A 24,136-nucleotide genomic window follows, 5' to 3' on the forward strand; every position below is an offset into this window, starting at 1 on the left:
GAATCAAAGTCTGGGGTGATGGACTGTAGGAGATGCTCAGCCTTAAGACTGCCCGACTGCTGCTATCCTTCCAAATTGGCAAGCCTGCACCTAACTCCCTTATCTCTCAAGTGTGCCAGTCAATGTTCTAATAATTTTCTTGGTTTCTTCCAACAGTGGTCACAATTTCCCTCCTTTTGTGTTCTATGTAAGCGTATGTCTCTGTAACTGTTGTCTGAAGAGAGTCAGAACTTTCCTCTTGCGCAGAATGGTTCTTTGTATCGCTTGTCACAATGAGGTAAACTTGAGGCTGACAGCCCAACTGGTGGGAAAGTCTAATCAGCCAGGGGAGAGTTAATGGCATACAAGGTACTGTTCAGGTAGCTGTTTCTAAACTACCTTCTGATCCTTGACATGCAACCACCTCCCAAGTCTTCCTCATTAACAAGCAATAAAATGGAGGATATTGCATCACCCTGTTAAACATACCATTTGGTCACCATGTTTACTATCAACTTCCACAAACTTTCCTTCCCAAAAGGACTTCATCCTTCTCTTCCAGAGAGTCACATCTCTTTTGGCACCCCATCACTATTGCTAAAACTCAGTAGCTGTGAAGGGTCTGAGACTTTACTTGTAAGCTAGTATGTTAGACTGCTACCACTTCATGAATGCTGGCAGAAGACACAAGACTCCTGGGTCAGTAACAAGACCTTATTACTTTACAGCTATATCAGCAGACGTAGAATATCAGCTTTATCTTAACCTGGGCCCCTCGGCCCCAGTTCCCAAAGGAAGATGTGAAGAGGGCCAGGAGACACTGGCATGTGGAATGGGTTGCATTACAGGAACAGAACCCTGAATTTTAGAGAACCCAAATCTACAATAATAGAATAATGGGCAGTATAAATGTCTGACCTTTGCTACTGAGGGTTATTTTAAGACTGAACATAAGCACGCCTGGTCTTTGTTCTGGGGGAAGATGCTATTTCTATTTTTCCAAGCAGATGGCCATACAAACACGCTTGAAAAGATGGTGTGGAGTGAAAAGAGTCAGCACCTTCGTTTTTGCACAAAATGTGAGACACTGTTGGAAAATTGTCTCCCAACAGATTGCTAGAGAAACAAACTGACTCCAGTGCTTGTGCCACTAACTATTGCACCTGGATAAACTGAGTACAATTTTACTTTCTTTTTCCCTTTTAATTTTGTTATGTGTGAGTTAGAAATGAGTTTTGTGGGAAATAATAGTGTTACACACCTAAAAAATGCATTTTCAATTTATTAGTACCTTATTTAATGATAACTGTTTGAATGGAGAATTAGGATACATTGACCTATACCCAGCAAAAGCCTGACATAAGAGTCATCGGTTCTGTTTTCCCATGCCATTGAGTTTAAGGTTTCCTCTATCTGTAGCTGGGAGACGTATGTCAGAGCAAATGCACTTGTGTAACTTGGAACGATATTGTTTTTACTTGGTTCAGTGCTCCATTTTTCTTTTTAAACAGAACTCGTTTTTAATTTTAAGAAGATTTATATTTACCTTGAACACTTTTATTCCAATATTTATGTGGCAACAATGTCTAAAAAGCTTCTTAGATACTGGGTAACATTTTGATAGACTTTGCCTCTCTGCCAGAAGCAGGACTAAGAGATAAACCTGTTATTTAAAGTAGCTGTGAAAGTAATAATAAAAGGAGTGTCTTTAGTGCCAAGAAAGTTTTCAATGCAAGGTTCAATGGCTCTCCTCCTTAACATAGAGGAAAATATTTTAAAAAGTATCCAAATTAGAAAAAAAAATTTAGGCTATCTAAAACAATGAACATTTACCAAAAGTTGGAAAACTATATTTGTGATATATTAAATATTTGCTGGAAATGAAAGTTTAGAAGTCTGCCTGTGAAGCCCCACAAATCAGTCCACATACCAGAACCAAACGTCTAATTCTCTTTATTCCTCGAAAATCTAAAGTGGCTTCATATAAACCAAGGGACATAGAGTCTGCCAGTTGTTTGTTCTCTGCTCATTTCACATATTATTTACTATCTTCCCCTCTATAAAATAAATTCTTCAGGGTGGTGCGACAGTGGCTCAGTGGCAGAATTCTTGCCTGGCATGCTGGAGACCCAGGTTCGATTCCTGGTGTCTGCCCAGGCAACAATGAATGAATGAATAAATAAATAAATCAATAAATAAATTCTTCATTTGAGGGTCTATGGACCCTCTTTAGGGGGTGATACAGGAATGTATTCCACAAAGTCCCCAAATGTCTGAAAGTTATAGTTCTTAGAATGCATGGACTATATACATTTTTGGAGAGGGGATGTTCTTTACCTTTTATCCAGTTCCCAAAGTTATGTGTGACAATAAAAGTGAAGACGCACTAGACAATCACAGCAATTACCAAAGTAAAATGTACTGATGATTCGCGAGGGTAAGTGAAGAAAATACTAGAATATCTATTGGTTTTTGTGTTCATTTAAAAATAAAATAAGGTTTATTACTATTTAGTGTGTTGATTGGGAGCAGTGTGTTATACTTAAAAATCAGAATCCATACATTGTAGTCACATTGTGTGTTATATTTATACATACATTGTGTGTTATATTTAAAAATCAGAATCCATACAAATGGGGTGCAGGAATACCCCAAGTTTGGAGAACATTGCTTGAAATCTGTAACTATCACATCTTGTTATGAGATTTTGCAGGGCATCGCTCATTTGTATGTGAACAGATGAAGAAATAGTAAATTCTCAAAAATGAAAATATTTTATTCACTTCAGTCTTGCATGATACAGTTCAACTGGGAACAAAGTAAGTCCATTGTGATTAAACAGCTACCTGGGTAATGCAAATCCCTACATCACTAGGAATTACTAATTCTTTCTAAATGCCCAGAATTCCATGATCACTGTCAGCATAACTTCCCAAAGGGCTTCAGTTTTGCTCTTTTTCTTCTATGTGTATACTATTTAACAAGTTGGACTAACTTCCAAAACAGCATTTTGGGTTTGGCATCATTTCAGACTAAATAAACATCTTAGCAGATATTTTAAGTTCTGGGTATTTGCGAAGTCATTTTGCACCAAGCGATTTTGTTCAGTATCTGTAAGGCTTATTTGCAACTGAATTTTCTAACATGAAATTATTAAAAAATTCAAAAGATTCAAAGGCAGCACAACTTTAACCAAAATCTTCAACCACAAAATCTGAAGCTAAGTTCCAGATTTGCTATTTAAAGTTTAAACTGACCTGTACTCCAGTCTTTTAATCTAAAATATTAACATTTTCCTGAAACAAGATTTATTATGATGAAAAATAATCTGCACTGATGATAAAAGAAGTCTGGCTTTTAGAATATTGCTTTTTTCCCCCACTTTTGCTTATTTTTATAATTGTCGACTGTGCATTTATGAAGTCTCTGCTACCTTTTTTTGCACAAGAGATGAGTACAAATAAAAGTAAGGGAATAGTTCTGAATGAATAAGTGCGTGGATTTTGGGGGGTACTGAAAACAGACGCAGGTGTGAATACTTTAAGAGCAAAGCTGCTTCAAGAGAAATACTGAGGGCAATTAAAACGTGTAAAGTAGCTTAAAATAGGAATACCAAATGAGTACACATTATCAGTGTAGTAAAAGAAGCATTTAAAAGGTGGGAACACGTTATCTAAAATCTGGAAGCTGACTTGCTAGGAGCAAAAAGAAAAAGAACTCAACAAAAACTGTAAGAATTAATTACTTCTCTTACTCTGCCCTCACGACTTGCAAGACAGGAGTGATTCTTCCTCTTCTCACTAAAGGATACAGAGATTTCCCAGGGTTTGAAAGGCAGCTCAAATTAAGAATGTGCATTGTAGCACTGAAAACGTTGATTTAAAAATTATATTTTGGTGTTCTTTACTTAAGAAGGCAAGCTGTCCTCGCTCTTAGCTTGTGGGATCGCAGCTCCCTAACCTCTCTGCAGCGCCGAGTACCTGTTTTGGAGGACACGGTGAGTCCACCTTTCCAGAAATTGTAGCACCTCTGGTCTAACCCCCTCTAAGGACTACCCTCCCACCTTTGACACGTGTCCCATGCCACCCACCTCTGCTCCCTTTGAGTCTGTCTTCATTTAACTTTCCAAATATGCTATTTAAAGAGTGCAAACTGCACTGATGAGCACCATCAACCAATGCAAACACCTTATGTGTCATTTTACTGCTCAGTGAAGGCCAGCAATCTATTAAGCCACCCCAAATAATAGGTGCTGAAGATATTCCTTTTCACTTATTACTGATTAATCCAGTTCAAAATCAGGTGCAGAGAACTACTCCTGTAGTACTTCATTATCCCATTCTCTCTGGGACTATTAACAGTTGCTTTAACAGGCACTTGAATATGGCTTTATAGCATTACATGGCTCTAGGCTTATATTCATGCTTTGCATGTAAACCTCCATTTGAGCAGTTTCCCAGTTAGGTAATCTCAGAGAACCCATGTCTATCTCCCAGCTAATATGTGGACTACACACCCCCACCCCCTTTCCTTCATCGTTTTCATTGGTGAGACCCAATATAGAACACATGAGACAGACCTCGACAGGGTCAGCATGTGTGACTGCCAATGTCACAGAGAAGGAATTGGGGGAGAAAGTTTGGCTAAAACACTGAAGCAGCTCTTTCACATACCCCACAGAAAGATCTGCAAGTGATATAAAATTCGAACACCAGACATTCCTGATTTCTGTTCTTACTTGTGTTAAAGTACCCAGGATAAAGAAGTGTCTCCTTTGAGATACAGAAGAATGTTAATTTGGCCAGTCTGTGGAAGTAATTATCCATCGTTATCCAAGCTGTTTAAAAAATACACGTCTGATTATACCATTCTTTTTCCTTAACATTTGACACCTCCCTTGTCTACTTGTTAGAAAATAGTATTGTGAGATGGAGGTAGGAACAAATGGGTCTTTTTTTCTGTTTTGAGCTCTCGTTTTGGGTAAGATTTATTTTAAAGGAAGGGCTCTGTAGGGATTAATAATAACTATCATATGTCTTAATTTGAAAAACAGCCCCTTTAATGATTTTTATTCAAGTGGTAATGCAGAACTTATTCTCCTCACTCCCAGCTCATCTCAAGCAACTGGCTGTCTGGAATATACTGGGCACTTCACAAAGACCCCTTTTCTTTGTGTTAGTTTTCTTGTCTGGACCATGTCCTTTTTTCTCTTTGCTTGAATTACTTAAGATCAAGAGACTACAGCAAGTGCTTAGTTTTTATATGTTTTCCTCCAAAGAAATTTATAATTAATTATATTTGGCCTTCACTTTTCTCTCTTGATGGAATGGACCATACTTTACTATTGAAAACCAGAAATACAGCCTTGTCCTTGGTATATAGTTAGGCATACAATAAATATTGATCAGTGGAAATGAGTGAATGAATCTATTAGTATCTAGGTTCAAACCTTTTATGTTTACAAAGTCTAGATGGAAATAGAAAAGATAAGGCAAATATGGGATGAAACATTTGAATTCTATATTTCCCTTTGTTTCTTGTTGCAAAAATCTTTAGAAAACTTCCAAATATGCTCTATACTTGCTTGAGAAACACGTATGAATAGCTTACTTAATTTATGCATTGCCTCAAAGGGACAGGAAACCATGAATAGAAATAATAAAATTAAAATAGAAGGAGCAGCATCTAGGGTTCTCAGGAGAAAGTCTGATAAGGAAGCAGTCCTAGGACTCCATATTAGTTTTAAGATAGTGAAAGTATCAAGAATGCTCAGTGCCCTTAGATCTCAGTGCTATTATAGGCCCTCTCTACCATTCGTTCTCCAACCTCAAGTCTGCTCAACCTCCGAGTTTCCAATTGGGTCTCTTAGTTCCCTGGATAACCTACCCTCTAGGATCTCTGCCCCTGGCTACCATCAGTGGTCTGGCTCTGAAAATGTCCCCATAACTTCAGCCCTGCAAAGTCAGTAAGATTGAGAGAAAAAGGATTCCTTAATTTTTTAGCATGCATGCTGTGAACTTCAAATGCATGCTCTCATGAAAATCTTAGCTATGTTCTAAAATGTTCCATAATAATAGACCTTTGTAGGCTGGCCTGGTACACCTATCCCAGATGATTTAATTTCTACACATTTTCATAACCTTTTATTTAAGATAAAATGTTAAATGTATAGGAAAAGTTGCAGGAACAACACAAGGAATTCCCTCATAGTCTATATCTATATTGTTACATTTTATTCCATTTTCTATGTGTTTATGTGTATACACACATGGGAAATACTTTTTGAATTTTAATCAATTTGCAAACTTTTGGGCACAAAGTTTTACCCAATTGGCATCTGTTTAAATACTGGGTAGAAAGCAATGTATGTAATGCTTTTTTATTTCCTTTAATTCCTATTATTTTCTCTGTAATATGGGTTCGGTTATAGAAAGAGAACTGTATTTAAGTGTTCTTCTCCCTTTAAATACTTTTATTGACTTTATATCATTGTGACTGTACTTACCCAAGGCCTATGGTGTTCCTTAAGGAACTGAATGAGACACAGTCAATCCTTCAGGCCATGAGATTACCATTTAGTAAACAGTAATAACTGTAAGGCCTATAATAGAACCCTTGGGATCTTAGAGGCCAGATTCCTGAGGTCACCAGGGACTAGGGACTAGCATGGGGATAAATCGAGACAGCTGAAGAACTTTTAAATGGAGTGACTTCTCCGAAACCCAGATAAGGGTTCTGGGTATCTAGGGTTCTGCTAATCCTGATTTAAAAACTTAAAAGTTCATCTCGCTCTTGCTTTGAAGTTGAGCATCTTTTGAAATCAAATCCTTTTCCCGAACCAAAGCCTGCAGGTTATTTAGTTCAACACAGAACTTAGACCAACATCATTAAAACTAGATATTCAAGCGCCAGGAAAATGTTTAGACATTTTGATGATGAAATCACCCTAGTTTTTTTTTTCATCAGTGTTAACCATCTCTTAACAATTATTATTGTGATATTTCAAAGAGAAGAAAAATTTCGTAGATGTGTACTTAAGACAAAAATAATGATCCTTAGTACATTCACACACACACACACACACACACACACACCCCCCAAAGCGTTCAGCTCAAATACTTTAAGAAAGCTAAGTTAGCAGCAAAAAGAACAAATCTTATTTCCCACATCTGAGCTCAAACTTTCTTATGGGAACTTTACATGGCTCGGCATGGCAATGGAGAATTTCTGCTAAAGAAAGTCCAAATTACTGCCGAGTGTGTATATGTGATTGTGAAAGTTTTACTACTGAACTCATGGTAGGCTCCCTCGATGATTACTTTTCTCCCATGTTACTTCTGGTTAAATTAAATTAGAATGACGTTATTGCACTTCAATATGGCTTACAAGCCTTTTTTTTTTTGTAACATGGGCAGGCACCGGGAATCAAATCCAGGTCTCCAGCATGGCAGGTGAGAACTCTGCCACTGAGCCACCATGACACTGCCTACAAGCCTCTTTTATACTGACTATTTTGCTACTGCTATAATAAAATGAATTCATGTGAATTAAATTGCTAATATGAATGAAAATAGCTTTTAGAATGTGTAAAATAAAAACTAACAAATGTCAAACAAGAGGAAATATTTATTGTTACAAGACATGTTATGGAGAATATATTTAACTTCAAGAACTGAAAATAATACTTAATATTTACAGAAAATCTATTTTGTAACCATAGTGCAACTAACTCGTAATTGTTTATTTTCCAAAAAAAAAAGGAAAAAAGAAAAATGCAACAGATAAACAAATCTCAGTCTACTTTTTCTATATATGCTACCAGTTACCATGAGAAAGTGCCATAATAAAATGCAGAGTTGAAAGAGCTTATGATATCAAAGACATGATTTCTATTTAAAAAACTTGTTTAAGGCAACATTATCACAAATACACTTTAATAACCAGGGCACTCCACTGGGGCGCAAGACTACAGGTGATTCCTCACTTTATACAATTCACTACAATAACCAGATACGTGTACTATGTGTTGGCTTCTGAGAACATGTAGTATGTGATTGTTATAGCACAGGAAGTGCCTGAAACAGTCCCTTTTTGAGGCTCTTTTTTTTGTCTAACAGTAAAGTTGATATATTAACGTGAATACACTTTTATCATGTTAAGTAGCATATGCTTTCGCCATGTGAAGTGGGATAAAAGTAGAACTTGACCTAGCTCCTTACATGCTAATACTGCTCTTATGCCATCCACAATCCTAAAGTGCTTTCAGAGGTTACACGCATTCTCGAAGGAGTCAAACCCCAAACACTTATAATCAGCTGTACATTCTGCTAATCTATCCCGGATGCTTTGCCTAAAAAATCAGCACTGCCATCTTTATCATCTCCCCTTTGGAACCATGGCTTGGAATTTGTTCCTTGCAGATAAGCATCCAGAAAATGACAGATGCCAGGAATTTCACTGGGGAAGTTGGGTGGAAGGTCTTCTCGTGATCGAGGCGTAAACACAAACCCAGGGCAGTCCTTGAGTAATCTGAAAAGATGAAAACAAAAATATTAACATTCATTATCAGCCCAAGAGTTCGTGCACTTAAAAAAATGAAGACAACCTAACTAAATGAAAATTCCTGAGAATATTAATAAATAGGCTATTTTAGTTGTGATGGGTAGAAAGTTTCCAATGACATTAACAGGCATCTTCACCGAAGAAGTGCCAAGAAAAGTCAAATCACGATAACTAGAAAGGTATCCTCTTACTCTCTCTTGACCAGATACCATTTCCCCAAAATTGCTACATCAACTCTATTTTCTGCGTCACCACTCCTGTTTGCCCTTTATCCTCTTTGTTCTTTCCCCTTATGGAATTTGGGTCCAGCTCCACTATCAATATGCTCTCAGGCCTTTCCTGCAAATAAGAGATCCTAGTTTTATTTACCCACCCCAGCCTGGTTACTGTCCATTTATGCCCCACATCTGCCATTTCTGTCTATAACAATACCAGGATCACCTGCAGAAACCTCTGTCACTGGTCCACTCACCTGAAACTCTAACATCTGATCTGTCCCTGCTAATTTTCCTAGCTTCAATAAAAGCAAACAAAAATACAGAAAATTATCCCTTCAAATAAAAAGTAAATTTCTCCTAATGTTCAAACAAAAGGAAAGCATAATTATCATTAAATTGCTTACATTCTAAATAATTCACTGGAATTTGGAACCAGGGTTTGAAGGTAAAGATTTTTTTGTACTCTTAAGGATTTTTTTGTACCCTTAAGGATTTGTGTGTCTTAAATTTATATGTATTCCATAAACATATCAAGCAATCCATTCTTGATATTATATCAATTATTTTATTACTTGAAAAACGTCATCCCAGAATTCAGTTTTCAGCCAGTTTGTTACCAAAGAGACATTTTGAATAATTTTCATTTATTTGTGTACAAATTTTAATAGTCTATTGTTTCTCCTAAATAGTGAGTAAAATTAAAATTATATCAGTATTCTGTCAATCATTAATTACATTTCACAAAGCATGGATATTTGATTAAATTTAAGTTCTCTATTCTATTACCCTTTAAGTTTTCCTATAATACGAAAAAAAAAGAAGTGCTTTTAAGCAAAAGCACTTTAAAATGTTATTAAGTCTTTTATATTAAGTATTTATTCTTGCCTAAATAAAGCACATTGGCCATTGTTTGTCCTTTAGATGAGATAAATATTTCCTATGTGAGCATAAAAGAAAAGTAAATTACTACTCATATCAATGGATGAAGTTAAAATAATTTATAACATATTTGTCTATAAAAAGTAGAAATGACCTGAGCAAATGCATCCAAGTTCAATAAATAATAAGCTAAATTTTCATTATCATTTACATGCAGGCATATATATATAATATGCATATAATGCAGAAAAATGTTCCTCTCTCTGAATAGTGAGATTCTGAATTATTTTTATTATTTAATTTACATTTTCTGATTTTGTCAACCTTCTAAAATGAGTATGTTATGATTATAATCAGAATACATTTTACCTTTTTGAAAAGCAAAACATAAAACCGTCTATCCATGTTGTCAAAATCCAGACATAAAAATATGCATGTGTATCATCAATGTGTATTATCAATACAGTGACTCTAAGGATTAAATTGTGAGCCCCGCCCTGTAGTTGGAGATGTATATCAAAATAGCATGATTCTCTGTTGGAAGATCTGAGCTCTGGAATTATATTTTGGTAGCAAATGAGTAGTTAGAATCATTGTCTCCTACCACTCGTCAAGACTGCCAAATTTTAAGAAATGAAATAAATGAGCATTTTTCTAAGACTTTAGTTTCATTCCCAGTGCCTGCCCATGTTATAAAAAAATTAAAAAAGAGTTTAGTTTCATACTGTTTAAAATCAATCAAAATAGAAGAAACAGAAAACTATTCTTTTTGTATAGAAAGGTTTTGTTCTAAGGGTAGATGAGCACACAGGGACTCCTCAATATGCAAACGCATGCCTCCTGCATCACTGAGCATTGGGGAAGCAGGAGGTATCATGGAAAGGACCAGCCAGGGACACATGTGCTACAAAAGGATGAGTCTTCTCAACGCTTCCAAAGAGCTGAGAGACATATCCTCTGAGGGCACCAGTTCTTAATCCTACAGATTATCCCTAGTCAGATTGTAACTCAATATCATAATGATCTCCAGGAACTTTTCCAATTCTGAAGTTATACTGATAACAGGATCAACAGTCAATGAATACTCATCGCTTTCCTAATGTGCACCAGACACCAATCAAGGACTAAGGATACAGGATGTATTCAATAGCAAGACCCATGCCACATGAGGCTGACATCTTGTAAGAGAGGCATCAGTAAGCTCATAAACAGATAAAACAATTTCAGAAGCTCATAAGAGCTGAGAAGATGGTAAAATAGGATAATTTGAAGGGATATGAGGGGAAGGTTATTGCTCTAGCTCTGAGGCTTTATGAGCATCTCTCGGACAAAGTGGCATCTAATTTAAGACCTAATAATGAGAAAGAGGAAGACATGATGATTAAGGAGAAACTGCTATTAAGCAGAAGGAATGGCAAATATCATTGACATAGGAATTGGTTGACCATGGCTGACAAACAAAAGGAGGCAAGGGGCAGGAGTTCAGTGAGTGAAGGAGAAAATGGTAGAAAATCAAAAGGCAGAGATTGGCAGGATGTGGTCAAACAGGACATTTTAGTCTGTGCTAAAAAGTTTAAATTTTATTCTGGCTACCATGAGAAGCCACTGGAGGGTTTTTAATGCAGAATTGAGATTTGATTTCTATTTATAATGATAATCTGGCTCCAGTGTGGGAAGGAGGTAACCAAGAAAGAAGCCAGAAGGATGATACCCAGTTTCTTCAGATGGGAGAGAAAAGGGAGGTTTCGCTTGGGTTGTAGCTTTGCACACGAGAAGAAATGCTGCATTCAGGTGGGGTTTTGTGGGTGGAGGTGGTGGACTGAGAGACGGAAGAAGGAATGGTCACTCCAAGGTTTACCACCTGAGTAACTGGGTAGATGGTGCTGCCATATAATGAGCTGGGAGGGAAGTGGGTTTCTGGAGGGTGAGTGTGGGAAGTCACTAGTTCTAATTTGATCATGTTAATTTATTTAAAATGTCAATTAGTCATCCAAGTGGGAATGAAACATAGGATACGGGAATCCGTGGCTCAGTGGAAAATTATGGGATGGCCTACAGATAAAAATGGTAGAGTCATAAACATTAAGACAGTGAAGAGAACACAGTTCTGAGACACTCCAATATTCAAAGGTTTGGTAGGGGCGAAGTTACCAATGAAAGACACCGAGAATGCGTAGTAACGGTGGAAGTGAGTAAACCAGGTGAATGTGGCATCACAGAAACCTAAAGAAGAAAATGTTTAAAGGAGGTAGTGATCAGCATATTCATTTGCTAGAAAGATGGTGAATGAAATATGGAGAGAGAATTAACCTTGACTTCAGCAAGGGGCATAGCTGACCCTGCTAAGAACCATTCAAATGAAGTGAAGGGACGAACCCTGATTGGAGAGGGTTGAAGGGAGAATGGGAGATGCAAAAGAAGAGACAGTCAGTATAGACAACTCTTTAGAGGAGTCTTGCTGTAAAAGGGGACAAATACAGGATAATAGTTGAAGAAGGACTGGGACATAAATTTGTGTTTTTTGTTTGTTTGAAGGGGTTTGATAAAATATATGTTTGCAGTCTGATAGTATGATCATTCCATCACAGACAGGAATTGGTCATAGAAAGGAGTTATTTTCAGAAGAGGAGTTTTTGAGAAGTTGATAGGAAATATCATATGGAGCAAAAATAGAGGGCTGGACACTGGTAGGGGGAACTGACCTATTGTAACAAGAGAGAAGGCCAAAGATGGGGTACTGAGGTAGCTTGGCTGATGGCAACCAGGCATGAAGATGGAGTGTTATCTTGCCACATGAATTCTCACTGAGACACATGAAACGAGCTAATCAACTGAGAGTCAGGACTGGAAAGAAAAAGTGTTAGAACTTTAAGGAGAGAGAATACGATGTAAAATGGTTATCTCTGAGAAGTGGAAACTTAAGTCACTTGGAGCAAGTGAATTAAGAGCAGCTCACAGGGAGTTGATTATTTTTTGCTATTGTTCTTAAAAGGGTTTTATTTTAATTGGGTTTTTAAAACAAAATGTAACTTATAAAACAGATATATTTCTACCCCAAGGGGATTGGCTTATTTTCTGGTTTAAGGAAATAAAATTCAGCGAAATGGCAGAATTTATTGACTCAAGTTGCCTGCAGCATGCCGTCAGGGAGACAGTTAAAATAGAGGTTTTCCTGATAGGTGCCACGTGGCTCCTCTGTTACTGTGTTAATGCTTATTGCCAATCCATGACACTCTGTACACTTTGTACAATGTTTAATGACCTGCAAATTCTTCTTCTAGTAAATTTTTCTAAGTTGGCAGTACTGAAGGCGTTATTAATGTGGGTTTATAAAAGAATTACCAAGGAAGATAAAAGGTCGGAAAGGATTATAAATATTCCAGGAGAGAAGGTCTCATGAGGATAATAAGCAGTTTAAAGAAAAGTTAAGGCGAGAGTGATGGAAGTTGTTACTTTTCTTTTTCTATCTAAGCAAGACCGAAAAAATTATGGAGAATGAAATAAACCAATGGAAAAAAAGACAACTGTGTATAGACTACTTTTTTTTTTTGGCATGAGCAGGCTTTGGGAATCAAACCCGGGTCTCCAGCACGGCAGGCGAGAGCTCTGCCACTGAGCCATGGTCACACTGCCTGAGAACTGTATATAAATAAAGAGAAGAGTTTCCAGGTGCTTTAGATAATCCCTACCTGTAAGTAGTTGGGCTGACGTTGATTTTCCGTGGTATACTACAGGACTCAAATTTGTTAGCCAGGGTGACGTTGTTTCCAAAGAGACAGTAACGAGGCATTTTAACTCCAACAACTCCAGCGAAAACAGATCCAGAATGCAGTCCAATCCGCATCTGAAAGCAAAAAGAAACAACGTTCTCAATGGTAAAACACTTTCTATCCACCAGTGATGTTTACATGCCCTGACTAAGCTCTTCTACCACTCAGTCTCACCACCTCACTGCTCTCTTCCTCCAAACCTCCAGCCAATTCCCTCTACTTCTCACATCCCATGAAAAATCACTAGTACAGAACCAGTAATCACACCTCTTAAAATCATCTTCAGGTATGTGCTTGGGTTTACTACAAAGACCATCTTTATTTAACCCATCTTCAATATCTGACAAAAATTTCCAAGCACATCTATCACAATAAAATATTTCTGGGTCACTTATGTAAACCCTCCCTGTCCATCAGTGAGACAAACATAATTTCTCAACTCCAGAAGTTGTTTCCCAAAACACCGAAAAAGAAGGACAACGTGGTAAGGATTTACATGTTGTTTTTTTTTTAAGAGATTTTGCTTTAAGGGAACGTCATGTCAACCACGATACCACTATTCAGGTGACCAAGGGCTAGCGAAAAGGAATTGTAATATTTAAGTGGAAAATAACAGAGGAAGCAGAAAGTTAGAGGGAGTTTAGGCCTGGGTGACTAAACAGTGACTATATATACTTAACTAAAAGTCTGCACCCATGGGCCAGTCCGGGTTCTGCCACTTCTAGATTTAAGAGACATTCTGAGATATGTTGGGGTAAAACTTTAGGATGCCTGAAAGTTATCAATTATTTGGGAAGCCACTGAGACAAAATGTTCTAAACTGGGATCTCCTAAAGGGCTCTGAATTCTTGACCATCTTAGAGGATGCACATTTCTTAATTTACTACTGAAATGAAGTGAGCTAATGTGGGAATTTTTTTTTTTTCATGGGCAGGCACCAGGAACCGAACCCAGGCCTCTGGCATGGCAGGTGAGAATTCTGAGACTGAGCCACCATTGCACTGCTCAAAGTCCAAATATTTTTAATGGCACTCAGACACCCTGCCAATTATTTTCAAGTTCCATATTCAGTTGACATTTTGAAAATTATATGTATACATATATGTGTGTGTGTGTATGTGTGTGTCTTTTAAACAAAAGCCAAGTACTTAGTAACTCTGATGAAATTTAGAAGTCAAAAGACTCCAGTTCTGCCTAGCTTTACAGCTGATTTCAGACATCTGCTAGAAACTTTCTAGAATGTTCTTTTAATATGTCAAATCACAAATTTTGTAAAACGTTCAAACCAAAGCACTAGATTATCAACCAGGACATTTGTATTTAAACCAAAATCAGCTACTAAGTGGGAGTTAACTTTCTATATGTCTTTTCATTTTCATCCGACTATTCCTTCATCTATAAAACAAATGGTTGGATTATTTTTAAAGTCCTTTCTTGGTTAGTTTTACTCTAAACAGCAGCTCTTAGATGTCTGTTCCATATGGCTTTTTCTTCTATAGGAGAGAAAGATTTTAACACATATGACAGTAGCACCCTAAAAAAAAAGATGAGAAAAGCCTACCTTCTACCCATAAATATCAGCTACAATTTTATCACATTTAGATTGAGGAGTTCTCAATCTCTTTGGGAAGTCTTCTGGTAAACCAATGTCTCTCTCTGAACTCAGTTACTCTAGTTTTTATATGACAAATTCATGGCAGATTTTTATTTTTTTGCTTCCTAAGTAGTATATAAAAACATTCTCCTTGTAGAAAACCAAACAACACATCTAAAGTAAATGCTTCCTTAGGCTATCCCTGTCCTATCCTCCCTCCCTTGCCTTTTCTGGTTCTGACTCTCACTCTCCTTCCCGAAGTTTACTCATTGGGGCATTTTTCAAATTCATGTGCAAGAAAAGGATCCAAAGTTCAAGATGTACATCAGGCACTGAATGCATCAATGGAAACAGATTTGTATAGGAAATAATGAAAGGCAAAGTCAGAATTCTGCCTGTCTCCCAGTAAATGCTTAAATGTGAACCTGCTGGGGGAGTCTTCTACTGGGAAAACACATTTGACACATCACCACAGGCTTCCTGGAACAGGAATGAGGGGCGTGGAAGTTTGTTTCCAAGCTCAGTTACCACCACTGATTTTCACTGTTTGTTTCAGCCCTCTGATCTCATCCAACTGTAGTTTTCTAAGCCTGAGTGGATGGATGTTAGTGAGGAAATGGGTAGGAATAAGTGAGAACCCGGATGCTTTTTACATGTGGCATGTTGGAGAAAAAGCATCGAGTTTGAAAAGAAAAAGGGAAATATTTTCTGCTCTTTTACTTCAACTCCAATTCATGAGGAAGCCTGGCAAGGCACAGAAAAGCCTGGCTTTAAGGCCAGATGGTCATGACTCAAAATCCTGAAACAGGAGGCCTGACTTCTCTTATACATCACTGAACTATGGGTCCCTCTTCAAAATGTTGTGGTAAGACTTAATGAGACAATGTTTGAGTCACTACAGGCTTCTTTCCCATACACATCAAGGCTTCTCTGTCTGCTAAAAAATACTCTTCTTTCGTGCCTCTGAGATGTTTCACAGGTAGCAAATAAAGCCATCAGATATTTCCGAAGATTGTAGATCAGTACACATAAAGAGGTATATTTAACATCTCCTTTACAGATCATTAAAGCTAGACTATTATTACTTAGGTAATTATCTTTGAAACTAGCTATGAATAATTCTTCCAATTGCTAAAATCTAAAAATAAACCTGTATAAATAATAAAAAGTCTGTCTCTAAACCCCTCACACTAAACACACCCATTTTATTTACAAAAAAAAGTTATGTGAAAATCAATGGTGTTTTCGATAATGAAGACTCTAAAAATACATACTTACTTTTATGCTGAATTCCCTCACACAAAAAATAAAATAGAAAAAGAAACACAGAATTCTCCTATTTACAAAAAGGCAATTTTGGAAATTAAGTTTGAAACCACCACAGTCAGGTGTGGTGGTGGTTTAAAAATGTAGTTGCAATTTGTCTCTTTTCTTATTGAGACATGGGGGTTGTGGTAGTTAGTTCAGGTGTCAACGTGACCAGGTGATGGTGCCTCGTTCTGTTGCTGCAAACTTGAATCATTAGCATGTGAAACTCATCTACGGCTGATTATATATGCTGTAGGCTAAGGGGAATGCCTTCTACAATTAATGTGTAATTTAATTAGCTGGAGGCTTAAATGAGAGAGGTCAGAAAAGACCTCAATGCTGCACAGCTCAGCAGTCACAGGTCAGCCCAGACATGCAGAGATGCAGAAACGAATCACCCTTGGGAAAGACGGTGGAACCCAGAAGCCAGGAGAGAAGGCCAGCAGAGTTCCCCGTGTGCCTTCCCATATGATAGAAAACCTCCCATGAAAGTTAGCTGCCTTTCCTCTGGAGTATTGCAAATTTTTAACTAAATACATCCCCTTTTATTAAAAGCCGTTCCATCTCTGATGTGTTGTATTCTGGCAGCTTCAGCAAAGCAGAACAGAGGTCTAAGTCCCCTCCCCTCTGCACAGGCTTATGTCTGCTTTGATGCGCAGAATATAGTGGAAGTGTCACTGTATCTTCTGAGGCTAGGTCATAAAATTGGGCAGCTTCCACTAATCACTGGGGTGTGACCAACCAGTCAGAAGTCTGACTACTCTGAGCAGACTCCGGTTGAGCAGCCACATGGAAGCGCTTGGGCTGACAGTTCAGCTAAGCCCAGCCTTTCATGCCTTCCCCACCAGGCAACCAGATACTTGTAAGAGAAGAACCCATCTTAGAATGGATCCACCAACATCAACATTCTAATCCCACTATTCCAGTCAACCTCATTCACTGGAGTCTTCCCAGCTGAGATCCCAGACATTATGGAGCATAGACAAGGTATCTCTGCTATGCCTTGTTCAAATTCCTGGTGCACAGAATCCACACATAATAAAAACTTTGTGGTTTTTCACAGCTAAATTTAAGGAAATCTGTTACACAGAGGTAAAAAAACAAAACAAAACTGGTATGACCATAGAGTTAGAAAATAGTATATGAAGGTTTAGACATTTAGGCTTGAATTAAGGTTAAAGAGAGTCAAGGCTAATATTGTAGTTTAATTTTTGTTTCCTCTATACATTGTAACATACCAGCTGGAATTGCACATTACTTCAAAGATGTACTTCTGAAGGTGATCAGTGGAGGACTGTTCTATAAAACTTAAATGGGAAATTCCCCACAAGTGGGCAAATAAAGGTAACTTACTCACGTTCTAGCTATTAAACTAACATCTAGCATGGTGCTTTCATGTTTTCAATTCCAACAAGACATATATTCTGGGATCTGGCTCATCTAGAAATTCTGGTATGTAATGTGCCTTGGAAAATATCTGTGGATTAGCAATCAACATCTATTCTAGTGTAACATTCTCCCCTTTGAACCTGGAAAATTAAAATCTGCATTTTTCCAAACTCCATTGCAGCTTCTAAATGCATTTAGGTTTGGTCAATCAGATGCAATAACATGAGATTTGTAAAGGCAAGATTTTGGTTGTGACTGTGCTTCTGTGACTTCCAAGGACACACACAATTATGGAAGCCTCTGGTTTTGTTACGGCACGCTCAGCCTAGAATCCAGTTTCTAGTCACTCATCTTGTGACTGTTGCGATATACGGTGTGCATTTTGCAGATTTAAATTGCAGTAGGTGTCACTTTGTCCTTTAGCCAGCCGCAGAGGCAGTAGCGTGTGGCTTTGCGAGCCATTTTTGAAAGCCCCACTTACAGATGGCATCTGGAGCCCTCTCAATGATTCTGCGAGCTATCTAATACCTTATAATAAAGTCTTCCTGCCTAAACTAATTATAAAAAACGTTGCTCCCTGCAACAAAACCCTAACTGATGCACCATACTTTTCATAACGAATGAATTCACTCTCCTGACATCTCCTCAACAATCTGTCACCTGCTTTACCTTGATAGGTTCTCCATGGGGAGACATGACCTCATCAGAAAGTTCCATCATCTTCAGGGCCATCAGTGCTATCTGAACAGCATGGGTGTCGCTTTCTTTGTGTAGCCCTCCAGCAACACAATATGCATCGCCGATGGTCTCCACCTAGACATAACACATTTTCCACGTTATAAATAGAAGTTGAGGGAGGATCAGAGCATTGCATCACACAGCAGAAAGCTGTGCTCAGGCCTTCCCTGGAAAATCAGGCTAAATGGCATACTCTCGGAAATGGCTTTCTTCGCCAAGGTGAATTCAAAAACCCTTTCAGGGAACTCACACGGTTTAAATCCCTCAGGACACTGCACTGACAGACCGCACAATTCTTTGAACATCCTACCAAGTGACTTCCTTTCCCAGACTTGCCGGTAATTCACCATATCATTTAATCTTTCTTTTTTCCACTATGCAAAATAGCTTTCGAGGAAGCAAATTATGTATTTTGGGTTGACAATAAATCCTTCAAGATATTGGGATGTCTTACTGATTTTATATCCACCTCAGCATAAAAGGGAGTGCGTGGTTTTACGCAGCCACCCCTCAATACACGTCATAGGAATGCAGGAAGACAAAAATGGTCATGAGTGGCACAGATATGGTTTTACTAAAGGATTTTTGGAGTTCTCATAAAATTACAAGCATTTACTTGGACATGATATTCAACCAGGAGCCATAAACAATGGTGCTTGGAAGGTTATGGAAAGGGAAGTTATTGTATAAATTGCAAATGTTCTAATTATCATCATTATGTCATTGTTACAGGTAATTTTTTATTTGTTTGTGATACTGGTTATAATGAGCTAATGCTTAATTTAAAACCACAAATAATCCCCTAAATTATAATAGTTACAATTCCATTCAAATTCTGAGAAACCTTCAAAATTTTCCCTTTTCCCTTCCTTTTTTCAAAACAGAAAGGCATGGAAAACCATTCTACTATGAGAAAATGATGAAGCCCTTACATTTTGTTTCTGAGATTCATTGTGGTCTCTCTTCCTGGTTACCCATGATTTATGCCTTACCTTCACCCCTTGTGCATTTTGTTTCAATTCACTGGCATCCTAGTTATCCCTTAAACAATTGCTATTTCTTTTTTTTTTTGTACGCTGGATGGCAGGGGCCACATATCATTCTTTTTCCATGTGAGTATCCCCTTATTGCAGCATCATTTGCTGAATTTTCATTTGTTTGGTTTTTCATTTGTTTGTTTGCCTGTTTGTTTGGGAAGTGCATGGACTGGGAATCAAACCCGGGTCTCCTGCATGGCAGGTGGGAATTCTACCACCGAACTACCCTTGCACCCCCAATTGCTCTTTCTTTTCTCTGGAAGCCTGCTGATAACCATTTGGCTTGTCCCTCTTTTCCTTTAGTTGCGGCTAAAACATCCCCTTATTAGAAAGGCCTATCCTGACCACTTCTACGAAACAGCATTCACCCCTTGCCCTCACTCTCTTTCCCCTGCTTTAATTTCTTCCCAGATCGCTTATACCAAATGAAGCATTATACATTTACTCATCTGTTTATTGTCTTTCTTTCTTCTAGTACACAGGGGAAAGAATTAAATTCTCTGAGGTCGTCTACCTTGTTCACTCCTATATCACCAGTGTGCAGTAAAGAACCATGAATGAATGGCGAATGAAAGCTGGACGGCAAGACCTCCCATAAGTGTTTTCTTATTATGATAAGAAGTGCTTATCATAATAGCTAATATATTACAGGTATTCAATAAATGTTATTAATTAGGAGAAGCAATGCCCCACCCCTACAGGGGTTGGGTGCCCTCCTACCACCCTGCGCACGTGTGAATGGAAGTGGGCATCTGTCCTGTTGTACTGGAAAGCCAGCCTCTGTCAGTCCATCCTCCTCTTCCCAGCAGCCCCCTTATATGTGCGCTCTTCTCACAAGGAATTGCTTTCTTTATGCCTTTGTCCAGATCCCATGCTATGCAAATGTTAGATGGCCAGTAAATATGTGTCCAATAATGGATAAACGAATACAGAAATAAGCAGAAAAATGACCAAAAGATTGAAAGACAGAGAAAATGAAATTAAATATAGCCCTAGTATGATCAAGGCTCTGGAGCAAATAAGGTTGAAAAATTGCTTGGAAGCCATCATACTCATACATCAGCCTATACCTTCTGTATATCTTAGATTTATTCCATGGTTAACACCCTTTCTTATTTATTTTCATCTGCCTTCAGGAACTTTCATGCAAAATTAGAAGTGTAGAAAAAAAAATGAGGACTGGGATTGAAGGTGAATGTCTAATCAAGCCATGCTGAGTTAATCAGGGGAGCTCTGTGCTGCCGTGCTTGCATTATGGAGCATAATCTCTGAATACTTAATAGGAGCATTTTTTATTTCTACAAGTTGAAAGTTACAAAAGAAGAGGGCTACCTCTTCTGCTAACAATCACAGCAATTGTAAAGGAGCAAAAGACTTCTTTCTCCCAATTCTGAGAGGGGAACATTCTCAAGATAAAAAATGTCTACAAAATAAACATAGTAAATTGCATAAGAGGCCATCAAACTTAAACTAAATGGAGCCAATTAGTTTATCTGTAATTAGGCATGACCTTTTTTTTTTTTTTTTTAACCCGGGAGAATCACAGCTTTGCCTGGAATTTCCTGTTAGAAATTTCAAAAGGGAAGGTTTTATTTCTGGCATCTAAAATGAAATGAGGCAAGAGTTAATTTCTTCCCATAAATAATATCTGTTTCTGCCTTAATAATGTATTTATTTCTTGTTGGGTTAAGCTCTGAAATCCCAGGTTGCTATGTGGCAATTTAAGGTCACATAAGCCATACAAACAAGATGTCTTTATCTTTAATACCAATATCTAAAACAATGCAAAATAATTTAAATCGGTAAAACCTGTTCATCCCAACAAAGCAGGAAAAACATGAAAACTCTTCATCAGCTGTCTTATAAATAGTTACACTTAGAAAATAATGTACTGCAGGGCAGTACAACAATGTCTCAGTGGCAGAATTTTCGCCTGTCATGCCGGAGACCCGGGTTCAATTCCCGGAGCCTGCCCATGCCAAAAAAATTAAAATATAATAATAAAAAAAATGTATTACATATCAAGGACAGTCACAATTGTGTCCCAGTCCAAGAACGATAATTATTATGGTACATGGTAGGCATAATAAATACTGACTGGTTGATGAGTAGCATATATTATCTATCATAATATTTATAACAATCCTGTTCATGAAGATTATGGGAAATAATACATGCTCTTCCTGCACACAAACTCTGTGGGTGGCTATTACTTTCTCTGTTTTGGAACAGAGAATGGTTATTTAACTTGATAAAGCAAGTGAGGTGGAGAACTTGATTTGAAACAAGTCTCTTATTCAAATGTCTCAGTCCTTGGGCTCTCTATGGTAATGCCTTAATTAGCTGGCTTCGATATCCAGGAACTGGCCACGCAATTATCAAGTTACTCATGTATTGAACTAATCTACTTAAAGATAATTTTTATAATCCTCATTGTTATTTACTTTTACAAATGCAAAGGATGAACTTTCCCTGTATAGGTCTCATACCTTGAATTGTTTTAGGCTTAGTAATTCAACTCCATTTCTACAGTAGAGTGTCAGATGCATACGTCTCTTAAACAACCCTTACATAGTTCCTAAATCTCATCCTTCTCTCTGCTATGATCCCTTCACCATATGCTCATTCTTTGAGAAGACAACGTGGCCATCCTTTCATGGAACAATAATTTCTCTATTTCTGAGCAGATTCAGAGTTATTTCTGGCCAAAGAACACCCACATGATTAATGGACTCTGCCTGCTCCCAGGATGCGGGTTGCAGGATCCTGCAGAGAAGACCTTGTGTTTGCATTGTAATTCAGCTCCTGCATGAGTGCTTTTGCTCAGTGACTTTTGCCTGTAAAAGAGCTACTTCCCTGCAATCCCCTACCTTGTAGACGTCCAACTCTCCACACTGCTGGTCAAAGCGGGTGTAGAGTGCATTGAGCATGGTGATGACCTGCAAAGGTGAGCACTGGGAGCAGATGGCCGTGAATCCCACAATGTCCGAGAAAAGCATGGTGACATTCCTGAACTTCTTGGCTTGCACTACTTGTCCTTGCCACAACTGCTGAGCAACCTCGCTGGGAAATATAGAGCACAGAAGATCTACCGTCTTCTTCTTCTCCTCCTCCAGGGCTTGGTGGGCTTGCTCAAGGGTGGCCTTGAGCTTCCCCAGCCTCTTTTTCAGGCCATCTTGGGCTCTGGCTTGTTCTCCAATCAAGACCACATCCCTCAGCGCATTGTGAATTGGAATGTCTGACAGGTAGAGTCCTCGGCCGGTAAAATCTTCTAATCTGTCCACACAGGGTGACCCCAGGAACAAGACGGCACTGGACTCAATGATGTAGATCATTTGGCCTTTGAGGTCCATGACCTGTGAAGCAAAGGAGAATGTATTGCTGTATAGTTAAGTTGCCAGCACTTTTCTGAGACAAAGGAGACAAAGGAGATGGAGGGATAATCCCTTTGCATTTAAACACTATTTTTTCAACCTGCTGAAAAAGAACAACATGCTTCCTTATTGTTCCAAGTTGCTATAAGTTCTAAAATGCATGCCGGATTTGAAGAATATATTGGGATACTGCTACACTGAAATAATGATTTGCAAAGATCTATAGCTTGCAAAAAATTCTTGCATCAAGGTGTACGATGCTGCTGCTGTTAAACTACATCATTTTGATACTCTCCTTTTGGTTTATCTGGAGTTATATTTTTGGTATATTTTGGGACACTTGTGAAAATTAACTTTTTCTTCTTACTCTTTTATTTTTTTTTCTTTCTTTTTTTAATCTTCTCCTCTTTTTAACGTGCTTTTTTCCTTCTCCTCACTTCTCTCCTAAACTAGTTGTTCCACCTGGCAGGTATGGAGGGGTTAAAAGCCTCCAAATATAAGATTTTTTTGTTCTGAGTTTTATTTTTCAGTTAGAAACAGCCCCATCCACACACACACACACACACACACACACACACACACACACACCTCAAGCTATCTTTTGTAGACTATTATTTATCCAGGGATTTAGCATCAGATCTTACAAAACACATAACCCCCCTATTTAGACTCTGCCTTAAGCATGTAACTAACACTGCCCTTCACAACACAGACAGATGAACAACCCAGCAGACAGACAGGACTGTTAACAAAGGAGGCCTCCAGACAGATGCCTCTTCAAATGAAGGTCTTCAATCCCAAGAAAACATGCTTGCATGAGTGTAGAACAAATATATGGATGCAAGCGTTCACTGCAGCAAAAAGTGAGAAGCCCAAATGCCCTTTAATAAGGGTGTCAGAGACTCAATTACGTGTCCCAGAAAACATCTTAATCTTAATCCATTCCTGCAGGTGTGAACCCAGTGTAAATAAGACCTCTTGATGAGGTTATTTTAAGTCGAGGTGTGACCAACAGAATCAGGATGGATCTTAATCCTATCACTGGAGGCTTTATAAACACAGCCACACAGAGAAGAGTCACTGAAAGCAGTGGGAAGTAAAGGGAACCTAGAGAAAAAGAGAAGACACTGTCATGGGCACTGCCATGTAAAAGTAAATCCAAGGACCAAGGCTTGCAGGCAGCCAGCTCCATAATGTCACAGTCTTCAGGGAAAAAGCACTGCCTTGCTGACAACTAGATTTTGGACTCTCCCAGCCTCAAAATCATAAGCCAATAAATTCCCTTTGT

The 24,136-nt window shown here is 38.2% G+C and overlaps 1 protein-coding gene across 14 annotated transcripts in view; it reads right to left on the minus strand.

Annotated features, from left to right (window-relative positions):
• Positions 1-7,587: 7,587 nt before the first annotated feature.
• The window catches only part of GUCY1A1 (guanylate cyclase 1 soluble subunit alpha 1), a 60,096-nt gene continuing 43,547 nt past the window's right edge, over positions 7,588-24,136 (minus strand). For all 14 annotated transcript variants that reach the window (XM_077139708.1, XM_077139718.1, XM_077139709.1 and 11 more), the window contains 4 exons: positions 22,345-22,830; positions 18,369-18,512; positions 13,328-13,482; positions 7,588-8,508 (listed from right to left, as the gene is read on the minus strand). In XM_077139708.1, coding sequence (XP_076995823.1) covers positions 8,307-8,508; positions 13,328-13,482; positions 18,369-18,512; positions 22,345-22,830 — 987 coding nt within the window. In that variant the 3' untranslated portion in view covers positions 7,588-8,306. The remainder of the gene's footprint in view (positions 8,509-13,327; positions 13,483-18,368; positions 18,513-22,344; positions 22,831-24,136) is intronic.

Source organism: Tamandua tetradactyla, chromosome 22 (genome assembly GCF_023851605.1).
Source record: "Tamandua tetradactyla isolate mTamTet1 chromosome 22, mTamTet1.pri, whole genome shotgun sequence".
NCBI lineage: Eukaryota > Metazoa > Chordata > Mammalia > Pilosa > Myrmecophagidae > Tamandua > Tamandua tetradactyla.